The sequence below is a fragment of the Gossypium hirsutum genome, chromosome D07 (genome assembly GCF_007990345.1).
Source record: "Gossypium hirsutum isolate 1008001.06 chromosome D07, Gossypium_hirsutum_v2.1, whole genome shotgun sequence".
Classification (NCBI taxonomy): domain Eukaryota; kingdom Viridiplantae; phylum Streptophyta; class Magnoliopsida; order Malvales; family Malvaceae; genus Gossypium; species Gossypium hirsutum.
Window position 1 is genome coordinate 32,721,240 of NC_053443.1, and position 12,334 is coordinate 32,733,573.

Consider the following 12,334-nt stretch of genomic DNA (forward strand, 5'->3'; position numbering starts at 1 on the left):
AAAAGCATCGTGTCCTTACTAGAAGGAGAAGCATACCAATGGTGGGAAACCTTGGTTAGTGTTTCCCCTGAGCACATAGTGGACTGGAAATTCTTCTTGGAAAAGTTTAGAGAGAGGTATACCAATCAAATGTTTGTCGAACAAATGAAGAAAGACTTTTTGTATTTGAAACAAGGCAGGATGTCCATTTTGGAGTATGAGCGTGAATTCCTTTGACTTAATAGATATGCCAAGAACATGTTTCCAACAGAGAATGAGATGTGTGACAAGTTCTAATGGGGGTTCAGAGATGAAATTTGTGCTCTTGTGGCAGCCTCTGAATGCAAGACTTTGGCAGAGATAACAACCAAAACTCACAAGATGGAATCCATTATTAAGGACAGGATCAAGAACTTCGAAAAAAAAAAGAATGAAAAGAGGTAGGTCAAGTCCTCCACCTCTATCGAGTTTTAAGAAACCAAAGGATCGAAATTTTTCAGCCTTCAGGAAAGACTCACAGTTCATTGGCTACAGACATGAAGGATTCAGCAAGCCAACAACGTCCATGGCAAGTTCTGGAGGTATTAGAATGGGAAAAGTTGAATGTAACTACTGTAGAAGGAGTCATGTTTGTGAATACAAAAAGAAGTTTGGGGTTTGCTTCGATTGTGGATCTAGAGACTACATGGTTAAAAACCGCTCGTTTAAGCCTAAGTTTAGTATGGAGAATTCTGCTAGAAGCCCAAAGAAGTTCCAAAATGAGAGTAGATCAGATATGGTGGCCAACTCCAACTCAGTGCAAGTGTCGCAGAGGAAGAACTATAGCAAGACAAGTTTTGGCGCCTCAGCTCACACCGATGTGATGAAGTCCAAGGAAGACGCCAACTTACCTGAAGTTATAACTAGTAACGCTGCTTTTCCTAGCAATAAACAACTTTAAGAGATTGTTACTCTGCAAAAAAATAGAGAGAATTTATTCTCAACTATCAAATATATTTTTCTAGAATAACAATTCTATCAGTTTTTCTATTAAGAAGAGAGAATTTTTGTTTTCACCTTAGATAAAAGAGAGAAAAAAACTTTTTCTAATTCTGTGTTTCAATTCAATTAGATTGAGTCTACACTCGAAATAATTCTTGGTACGAGAATAGTCGAGAAGATCATTTGGTTGAAAGCTGCGAACAAAGAACGTCCTCTAAGCCGAAAACACAAGTATGCTTTCAGTTAGGATTTATTGCTATAAATATCACAAACTGGGTTAGTTTTTTAAAATTTTAATTTTCTTCCGTGCAAGAAAATTGTTTTCAAACTGGGAGTTTTCAAACATTGGTATCAGACCCAAGTTGTGTTATGTTTATAGTGTAAATTGAGATTGAATCTCTCTTTTCATCTTGTTTGATTGATATTTGATAAGATGTGGCACTCTTGTAATTATTTGCATGTTTAGGAAAATATATGGGAATGAATGTAATATTACATATTTATTATAGAATTTTTATTATTTGCCAAGATTGTGGTTCTTAAAAAATAGACCGTGGACTATCATCTCCACGTAGGATTTTTTTATATAGAATTCGTGTGAGCCGAAAATGAATATAGGACTTAAATGTAATTTTTCCCAAAAAAAGTCTATGACAAGGAAAAGATGGAGTGATGGAGATTGAAATACAAGGAATGCCTTGTAGTGAAAAACTATGTAATTTTTGGTTTTTCATTTATTTTCTAGAAATAGAACCATGGAAACATTGGCTGATAATTTTATTTTAATTACCTATCTCCTTATATATCTGTTTAGAAATTGTTAAAGATATAATTATGATATATATGTATGAGATGATCCACAGTTGATCGATTAAATATAAGAAGTGTGGTAATAAGAAAATACATGTATTGTATTGTTTCGTTCACTTCTTTAGGTTATTCGATTGCCGTGAGAAGTGTGGTAATGAGGAAGTGCATTTCTCGGATTGACTCTAACAAGGAAAGACTTGGTTTTTAAGTGTCGAATATGACTCACCTCCCTTTACTAGGACCCAACCTGGTGCACGGTTTACATTCACTTCTTCTATTTTTCCCTTAAAAAAAACTATGGAGAATCAAAATTGTAGATTTATGAATAAATGAATTGAAAATTATAAAATTTTCATAGCATGTCATGCATATATGAGATAAGCATGCCATATATTTTAGGAAAGAATGTCACATGTACTCGTCATGCGTATATTACATTCATGATTGAAACTGAAAATTAAAAACTTTGCATTTTTTAAAATATTGAGTGGGATAAGATCCCTAAAAAAGGCCTACAGCCTCCATCAATGGTCTCTTGTGATAGCATTGCAAGTGTCCTACTCCACGATAGGATTGCTAAGTGGATTTCACTAAAAAGATTTCCTAAAAGAAAGAACAAGTCTCTTATGATCAAATGATAATTGGATCGGCCCTTATGGTAGGCATTATCATACAATAAGTCAAGAAATTCTATCTTCAAAAGAGGACAACTAGTCAAAGCATGCTACTCGGTGAGATTGTCCCAGGATGACTCATTTGCGGTGCATGATGTGACAGGTTTTGAGTTGGTGGTTATACACTCAAGATCTTCTAGTTAAGTAACTTTCAACGGAGCTCTACTTAAGTTAGAATGATGGCTAAATGTTACACGATTATTAGTACGTGTGAATGCCTAAGGAATTAGGTCCATGTACTACTTGGATGAAAATCCATGTTCTTACTAATTGATCATGAACACGCCACGGTGGCTTGATTCAATGGGTGTGGGAATTATCATTTCAATGGCTTACAAATGTTTTTCAAGGCTTAATGCAAGACGTATTCATCATCTTAATGCATATCTTAATGTTGCAAAATTTTCAAACATTTTCTTATACAAAGATATAATAGATTCATATTTTTATTTTCAGCTCGAAAATGACACTTACTCTCTTATTGAACATACTCATTGAAAACAAATTGAATGAAAATAACTATAAGGAATGGAAAAAGAACCTGATAATTGTCCTGAGCTGTAAGAAACTTAAAACAGGTCTTCATACTAAGTGTCCTTCTATTACTCAAGTTGAGGCTAGAAAACACTGGGAAGAGTCTGATGAGATAGTTCGTTGCTATATGATGGCAAGCATGACCAGCACTCTGTATAAGCAACTAAAGAGTTGTAAGACTGCTAAAACGATTCTAGATAAGCTAGAAGATATGTTCGGAGGCCAAGCTCCATTGGCTCGACAGTCTGTCATAACTAACTTAATGAATGTCCAGCAAAAGCCTAACACTTCCAACAAAGACAATATGATGACTCTTATGGGAAACTTTCCCAAGGCCCTAGAAAATGAGGCCAATTTGGACCAGAACACCCAAATAGAGATGGTGTTCAAAAGTCTAGCCAAGCATTTTGCTAGTTATCGAACCGCTTATAACCTTGGGAACAAGAATCTGACGCTTACACAACTCATGAAAGAGCTACAATCCTATTAGTTGATATTGAATGACAGTCTACTGGTTCAAATAGCATAAGCAAATATAGTCATTGCTTCTTCCTCAAAAGACGCTAGCCATCGTCGGGCACCACTATCGGCCGCCATTGGCCACTACCATCAACCACCACCGCCAAACCACCATCGGTCTTTTGTCAATTGATTGGGTCAAGTTTGCATCATCTTGATCAATCTTGGACAGGTCTCGATTCTCTGGGTTCTGCCAAAAATATTGATTATTCTAAAATAATAAAATAAATAAATGCTACATGAAGATGGTAGTCCACGATCTAATTACATTCCCAGAAAAATAATAATAATTACAACCAAATTTCTAGGAATCATAATTTTGGCAAAATTACTTTATAATAAAATAATAACATAGATTCTTTCATTCACATATATATCCCAAAACATGCAAATAATTTTAAGAATGTCACATCTTATCAAAATTAATCACACATGGCTTCCTGTGATGCCTGAACCAATCCATGTAATCCGAAGATGTCACCAACTCCGGCGTCAGATACGGTTCAAGCGTTGGCAAGTAATCATATTGTGCTGCCTCAACACAAAAAACTTCTTGTGGAATATGGTCCAATCTTCATCTGGTCTCCCCCGTATGTCGATCTTGTGTAGGTCATCGAGCTCCTAAGGTTATTGTGGAATATGTTGCGTACACCCGAACTATCGCATCACCCGATCAGATTCGTGGATCTCGATCGTTGCAAAAATGACCAATGGCACACTTTCACATGCCAGATGCTGCGGTTGGCCAAAAATTCCTCCGAGACACATTCTTGAATCCTCGGATCCGCGTATGGCATCTGTACGAACTACAGTACGAATTTATAAATTTCAACAAGTGCCTAATATTTAATTTCAAGTGTTGTTGGAATAAAAAAACCGATAATTATGAAATTCATAAACTAACCTCCTCGATTTCTTAATTTAAAGCTAGTCGGATGTCCTCGAGCTCGGTCGATATACCGCTATGGCTCGCGGGGTTGTTCCACCTATTTTTAAAAAAAATATGTTATTTGAAAATTACAACAACAAAAATTCAAAAAAGGTAACATTATTATCAAATAAATTTTACCATGTTAGGAGTGGAAATTCGTAAAGGACTTGCACTCAGGGGTGTAGAAATGGTAGTCGATACTATGCCCGTGATTGAAAAAGGAGCATGCAACCATCTATTTTAGCTTTTCCTGGTATCATCGCTCGAAAAATTTATCGGTATAATGTCCCAGCACCGCCGATCCCCACTAAGTCGCCTCACTTCTCTCAAGTCAGCTAGTAGTAGTAGTCACTTCAAGTGTACCAAATTTCAAGATTTATCTGACATTAGCAGACCCCCAATCAACCTTAAGATGAATGCAGATGCAAATTGCTCATTTTCAACGTCACTCGCTGAAACCTCGATAATCTCAAAGTTGTCCTCCAACCATCTCATCTCGATCCGACTACCCCTAAACTTATTCGGCACCTTTCCTAGCAATTGTTCACATGTTGCACTCCAATCGGCACTAACAATTGGCCTTGTAATGACATCCCTGTCGACCGATAGACCAAGTTGTAAACTAACGTCCTCGAGTGTAATTGTACACTCGCCGCAAGGGAGATGGAACGTGTGTGTCTCCGGCCTCTATCTCTTGACCAAAGCACTGATGAGTGAGGGATCCGGTCTCTATCTCTTAACTAAAGCACTGATGAGTGGGGGATCCAATTTAGTCCCCTGAGCATGCGAGCCACGTATAAAAAGCCTACATCTCACAAGTTTCCATGAATGACCTCCGGTGCACTTTCGCTTAAGTTGTTTATGTACGTCTCTAAAATTTAATTTTCAGCCTGAGTATATAAATATAAAAAAAATTATTAATCTGAACAGCATAATAATTAACTATTTAAAATTAAAAATTTTGATAATATGTTTTTAACATCATAATAATTAACGGATTAAAATTAATAATATTTTCTTACTATGCCGGAGATGTGCTTGTCATCCAAACGAAAAACTGATATGCCATCGAAGAATTAATAAAATAAAATCAAAGAATTAAGAAATTAAGAAAAACTTTGGAATTGAAAATTTGGATAAAGAAATCAAGAATTGAGAATTGAGAATAACAAATTGAGAACAAGAAAATTGAAAATCAAATTGTAAAAATTGAAAATTAAAAGTTGAGAGTTGAAAAAAAATGAGAATTTGAGGGTTTATATAAGGAAAAAATGGTTGTTGTGATCCCATAACCGTTTGGATTTATGCCCGTTGGGAAAAGATACCGTTGGATAAAAACGCTTCATACAGGGCACATTTTCACTAAACTGGTAAAGAAAACACGCCACATAGAACACATTTTTTTGGATGAGAAGAAAACACATTCTACATAATTCACTTTCTCTGCCAATTCAATGTAGGACGTGTTTTCTTTTCTTTCTTTAAAAACAAAGTAAATCGATAAATTTTAAAAAAATGACAGTTTTTCATTTTTTTTTCCGCATATTTATACAAAATTTTCCGAAGAGTAAAGGTGTTCAATCAGTTAAACAACCGGTTAACCGACTCGAACTACCATTAACCGAATTAACCGACCCTTTAAACCCTTAACCGTTAACCAAACCAAAATTTTTTCAAAAAACTTTAACCGAACCAAACTTTTTCGATTATTTCATTCGGTTAACCGAATTAACCGAATTTTATATTTTTTTTATTTTTGGTTAAAATAAGTATAGAACATATCAAAAATAACCGACTTAACCGACCGATTAATTTATATTTTCAAAATATTAACCGAACCGATAGAATACTTATATATTATAATATTATTTATTAAATTCGGTTAATTTAGATAACCGACCGATTTTGAATCGAATTAACTGTTAACCAAACTTTCAAAAATTTATTAACCGACCCCCGACCGAATTAATTCTGTTAACTGACCAATTAACCGAATTCGGTCGGTTAACTGAATTAATTCAATTTTATCCGAAATTTACACACCTATACTAAAGAGATGATTATCCAAATTTAAATAAAGGACATATTTATCTAGATTTATTTTTAAGGTATATATATTTTTAAAGAAAGTCATGTCATGCCACACGTCAAGTCTGTTATTCACATTTACAATGTTAACAGTCAAACTGACCAATCGGAAATCTCCATTAAGAGAAAGACTTTTTTTCCAAAGAACTCAATAAATGCACTGTTCAAGGGCAATTGTTTTTTTTTCTTTAATTTTTACAAAGGAACATTTTGACCCTCAAACCGAAAATTGGTTTATAAATGCAGCAATATAAATATATTATGGAAGCTCAATTATAGCATGAATTAATTTTGATAAATATGTACAAGGTTAATTGTTATGAAAATAACTGTACAATTTCAACGGATTACAGGTCCTCCACATGCACCAATAAATGGCATGTCATTATACACTCAACCCTACAGAAAAACAGCTTAAACCAAACATTACTGATGTATACCAAACAGATATGCAGACTCTGACCAATAACTTCACTTTGTGCGACTAAATCAGCAAACTTACCACAACATTCGACCATTTAGTCCAATTTGTAAGCCCAACCATGTTTATCCAAGTATGCTTGGACTGCTTCCTTTATTGCCAAGTTCGGTACAAGTTGGGATTGATCAAGCGGTTCGCGCGTGATTGGATCAAATTTACCAACCTGATTTCCAGCATGTAAATGATTGATATTAGTGTTCTTTTTCTTTCTTTTAAAAAAATTATTTTGCTAAACAACATCCAATATTTCCAGAGCATATCACCTTCTGAAGATGGTCAAGGATCACTGCTCTCTCATACGTAACTCCACTTGGAGTAATGACAGGATCACAGAAGATATCAAGTGTGATTTTACAACACAAGTAATCCGGCACCTGAAACTATATATCATGTCTCCAAAACAGTACAAAAGGGCTTGTATAATTGACAATGGAAAGAACGCATTCTTACCTCACAAGGGATGTCAGCTTCACCAGCTTTCCTAAACACTTGCCTCAGAACCTCCAGTTGTTTCATATGAGAAATACCAGCCTCATCTAAGAAACCTTCTGGTTGAGAATCATCAAGAAAATGTTTTTCTCTAAGAGCAGTTTCACAAGCCTCCCTGCAACATAGAGGAAATAAATAATTGCATGAAGCAAAAATAAACATTAGGACCATTTCTCCATCAAAAAGTTCCAGAGAGGTAAACCATTCCCCTCGAAGCAAATGTCTTAACTCACAGGGATGACATACTTCAAACTTTGCAATTCCCATGAACGCTTGGAAGATGCATGCTCCCATAGCATGTACTTTGCTTTTGCAAGCTCCTGCCAAATCTCATCTACCATATAACCCTTTGGATTTGCACCCCTTCCAAGATCCAAAGCCTAAATAAGCAGATTAGCCTTTCTAAGTAAAGAATCATTTTATACATATAAAATAAAGGCAAGAGAACCCAATACCACTCAATAATTTGTTCAACCAAAATTTCTTACGGTGAACAACATCTTTGCATATGTATATATATTCCAGGAAAAAGTTAAACAATATTTATAAGAAGAAAGAAACTGCATGCCCAAAAAGGATTTCCGGAAAAACTTGTACATTACAAACTACGGCATTCAGCATTTCAAAACATTATTGGTTCATAACCCTAAAATATTAGGAACACTCACTACAATTACCAGACTTCAAAAGCCAGTGCCTAGTTCATTGGCTTAAAGCTTATAGGAAAATCATCAAATCAGACAAGAGTAAATCCCAAAATAGCCTCACTACATATTTTAAGGAAACCGCTTAAATCATCGATAGTTTACTCTATTGATGGTATTCATCCCCTTATAAGCAAACATCTTTGCAACAGCAAAAACAAAAAGCACAGGCCAATGCTCATTGTATTATTCACAACAATAATGACAATGAAGAAAAAAGTTGCACTAATATTAGAACCACTTTTCCACCCCCTTAACATAAATGCTCATTATGGTTAACATAGTAGACCTCAAATTCATCCACTTATCCTCTATGTTCCATGAGCTAAGATCAAGCTTGCTAAATGTAAAAGGCAGGAAAGAATCCCCCAAAATATCTGGCAACACAAATGGCAAGAAAATGTTTATTGTGCAAAATATCTTTCACAAATTATCTTCCTCATGAAATGATATTTTTTCCCTTATTGCTTTTACTCATCCCTATCAAGAAATGGTGGAACAAAAAAGAAAAGCTCTCAGATATATCCTAAATCAAAATGCATTCAGTTGTCTTTTTCCTGCCAAACAACATCCCCATTCCCTTGACAAAAATCTTTTTGTCAAGGATCCAAGTCTATATGATATACTACACCAAACGAAGCCATCATAGCAGACAAAAGATAAACAAAAGCAAAAGATATTCTGTTTCTTATATATCATTTGTTGAAATGGGGTCCCTATGTTCATTAAAAGTATAACCACCAAAGGAAAACCACAACATGGACCAGAATGAAGATGCATAAGACATTTACAATGAATATAAAACCCAGCAACCGCCATGCAACTGTTCGATAAGCTAATAACAGGAACGTCAATAACATGGTGGAACACATGCATGCTATATGTGATTGTGAAAAAACCACAAAAACTAATTGCATGTATTGACTTTAACAACCTTCACTAAAAGAGATTAAAAGTTTCCAAATGCAACCCTAACAAAGTTATCATTTCTAATTCTTAAGAAACAAAAAGATTCATCGTGTCATATATACCTTTTGCAGTTCCTTGACCCCTTCATCTAATTCTTGCTTCTGAAGTAAGGCAAGTCCCAACATGTAGTGTGCCTATCAAGTAACCATAGGTAAGTATACCCCGTCAGTACTAAAGGAAAAGGTATGCACAATAAGCATACACTAAGCCAAACCCCAGTTTTGATGTTCCTAAGGGAGGAACAAATGAAAAAGAAAATAACTAGGAAGTTAAAACTTGCAGTAAACAGGTTAGCAAGTTGGAATAAAAGAACATTAAAATGAAAATTTTTAACCCAGTAGATAATTCAGATTTTGCATAAAAAATGGCAAAAACAACCGACATTGCAAAATCAAGTTTGATTTTACTTGGGAAAAGAAGAAACTGCCAGAAAACCATTAGATTTTGCATGGGAAATTAAGTTAAACAACCCAAGACGCATGATTATCTCAACAGTTCCAAACCAGCTTTTGATAGGTTTATAACTAAAGACTAACATAGCAAGGTATTTGCCACTTTAACTTCCAGAAGTCCTTAATTTTGCTTGAACCCATTCCCAGTTCCAATCCTACTCAGTTTCCAATTGGCGCTTGAAAGTCGACTAAACAACTAAACTTGACTCCTTTCTTAGGAAATAATCAAAGAGTTATAGATGACCTGAAAATGTCAGGCCGGTAGAAGCTTCAATCACCTTAATACTCGCCTAAGAACTTATTTTATTCTGCTATACATGATTTAGCATTACATCCAAAAGGGAAAAAAGAAAAACAAAAAACAAGGCAACCAAGAAGAATCAAATTTCAAGACATGGACGGGTCAGGGGTGTGTGAAATGTCATGATAATTAGGCGCACAACAAACCCTAAAAATCAGCATAACGGAATAAGAAATGAAAGAAGATTACCTTGACAGAACTGTAGTCAAGCTGAATAGCTCGCCGGCAATCCTCTTCCACTTTCAACCATTCACTGCGTCAAACCAAGAAAAGAGACACCTTCAAAAACCTTTTTTCCTCTTAAGAAAAAAAGGCACTATTTTTACATAAAAATTAATTATAAAAGGATTGCGTACATACTTCCGTCTGCGATGGCAAAGAGCGCGATTCGTCCAATATACAGGAACATTGGGGCATAACGTAATCGCCTTTAAACCCAAAAAATTACATAAATTTTATAAAAAATCAAAAAATTTAAGAAACTAATATAGCAAACAAAAACAATTTTTTTTCAAAAAAAAAAGGGAGGAGAGGAAGATTGTAGACCTCAGTATAAGCATCGATGGCTGCCCCAAAACGATCTTTCTTGAAATAAATGTTGCCATCTTTCCTCAATTGCTCCGCTTGTTTGGCTGCCGCGCTTAATGCCGAACCTGACACCATTTCTTTTCCTGAATGAAATATGTTAACCGTGAAGCGTAAACCAACGAAATCTGCGATTTGTTTCTTTTTTTTCCTCTTGAAGTTTATCTCTACAAAATTTTTTTTTTTTTTTGAATTTCAAATGTGGGAAATGAAATGAAGAAGGAAGCAGCAGCGCGACTTCGAAGAGGATTCAAGATTGTTCCAGGTGAAAGCAACCTCAAACGCAGAACCCTTGCGATTTTTTTATTTTTTTGGCCTTCTATTATGATTTTGGGCAGTGATGGCGTCACCTCTTGAGGATGCACTTATCTCACAGCCGAATAGGATTGGATGATACATACTTTAACTCTTAATTTTGGTCAATGCTGTTGGATTTCCTTGTTTTCTTGTATGACTTATGGATTTGAGAATCATTTTTCTCATTATTTTTTGATATTTTTTATATTTTAAAATCGAGTTAAATTTATTTATATTTTAAAAATAGTTGAGAATGTGATAAATATTAAATTTATTTATATTTTTTATTATATCTTATAAAATATTTTACATATTATAAAAATTCACAATGTATAATATAATTTTCAAATTAAAATGCACTTAACAAATATTTGTATTCGATATTTGTTGTTGAATTGTAAGTGAATAACAAAATATTTGTATAGTTAACAATCTCTTACTCTAGTGGTAAAAATATTGTATTGTAGGTATAAAAGTCTAGATTTAATTCCAAATAATTTCATATTCCATCTTTAATTATTAAAAAATATTATTATTTTATTAAATCAAAAGTAAAATAATAAAATATTTATTTTAAGTTTATAATTCACACAAATCTTAAATTTAATTTCTGAACAACTAATCACGAAAACAATTCTTCTTAATTCTTATTTAAACTTGGGCGTAATGGATAAGGTGTGTGAATGTTAAATAAGACAATCTTAGAGTCAAATAACATAAATACATCTGCATATATAAATATAATGATATAATCCAATACATATTAAAATCGAAATGTCTAATAAAAATTGAAAAAAAAATTACACCAATTATATATATATTAAAAATTATAAGCATTTTTTTTACTTTTTATTTGGTCAATTGATCCCAGAATGCTCCATGTGGCCCTGTCACTTGATAGATTGAATTTTTAACATGCAAATTTTTATTACAAACTTTGAGAAAATATTGTACATTCAGATTTTGTGTCAAAATTTAATTTGGAAATTTGGATTCAAATTTTTATTTATGAACTTTGAGAATAGTTACTATTACAAAGAATAATTTGGAAATTTGGATTCAAATTTTTATTTATGAACTTTGAGAATAGTTATTATTACAAAGAAAAATTCTATGGTTCTTCTCTTTGATAGAGATTCGACCCAAGGATCGTGTAGACATGATTTTGGAAGGATGAGATTTGCTTCAATGTGTTGGGAAATATGTCCATATTGTAGTAAACATGTAATTGTTATCTATTTATTTGAACGATAAATAAATAAATAAAGTTAATTTCGCATTTCACTATTATATCTTTTGTATTTATGTCTTTTATATTTTACATGCATAGCGAAATTGTGACAAACAAATATTAGCTAATTGATTGTCTAAAGTTCAAACTGAAGATAAGTAACATTGTAAATAATGTTTACATTGCTAGAAAGACAACTTACTCCAGTAAATAATCTAAATGAGTCGTAATCCCATAAAAGAATCAAAGTGAGCATTTGATTCAAATATTGAGAAGGATTATTGTGTCATCTACAATCCCAATTGAGGA

The 12,334-nt window shown here is 33.7% G+C and overlaps 2 protein-coding genes across 5 annotated transcripts; one reads left to right on the plus strand and one right to left on the minus strand.

The window, feature by feature from the left end:
* The first annotated feature begins 2,907 nt into the window (after positions 1–2,907).
* On the plus strand, positions 2,908–3,468 carry LOC107956164 (uncharacterized). The gene has a single exon (XM_016891896.1). It carries the CDS (start codon positions 2,908–2,910, stop codon positions 3,466–3,468), a length of 561 nt encoding a protein of 186 aa, XP_016747385.1.
* Positions 3,469–6,780: 3,312 nt separating this feature from the next.
* Positions 6,781–10,831, minus strand: LOC107954689 (E3 ubiquitin-protein ligase CHIP). Of its 4 annotated transcripts, none has more exons than XM_016890321.2 (8): positions 10,459–10,831; positions 10,273–10,340; positions 10,102–10,165; positions 9,222–9,293; positions 7,733–7,866; positions 7,448–7,601; positions 7,261–7,371; positions 6,781–7,160 (listed from the first exon to the last, which is right to left on the minus strand). In XM_016890321.2, exons 1-8 carry the CDS (start codon positions 10,573–10,575, stop codon positions 7,035–7,037), a joined length of 846 nt encoding a protein of 281 aa, XP_016745810.1. In that variant the 5' UTR covers positions 10,576–10,831; the 3' UTR covers positions 6,781–7,034. The 4 variants fall into 4 exon arrangements, with proteins under 4 accessions (XP_016745810.1, XP_016745809.1, XP_040952478.1 ...); XM_016890320.2 differs by having other exon boundaries at positions 7,261–7,377; positions 10,459–10,828; XM_041096544.1 differs by lacking the exon at positions 9,222–9,293 and having other exon boundaries at positions 10,459–10,828.
* Between the last annotated feature and the right edge of the window lie 1,503 nt (positions 10,832–12,334).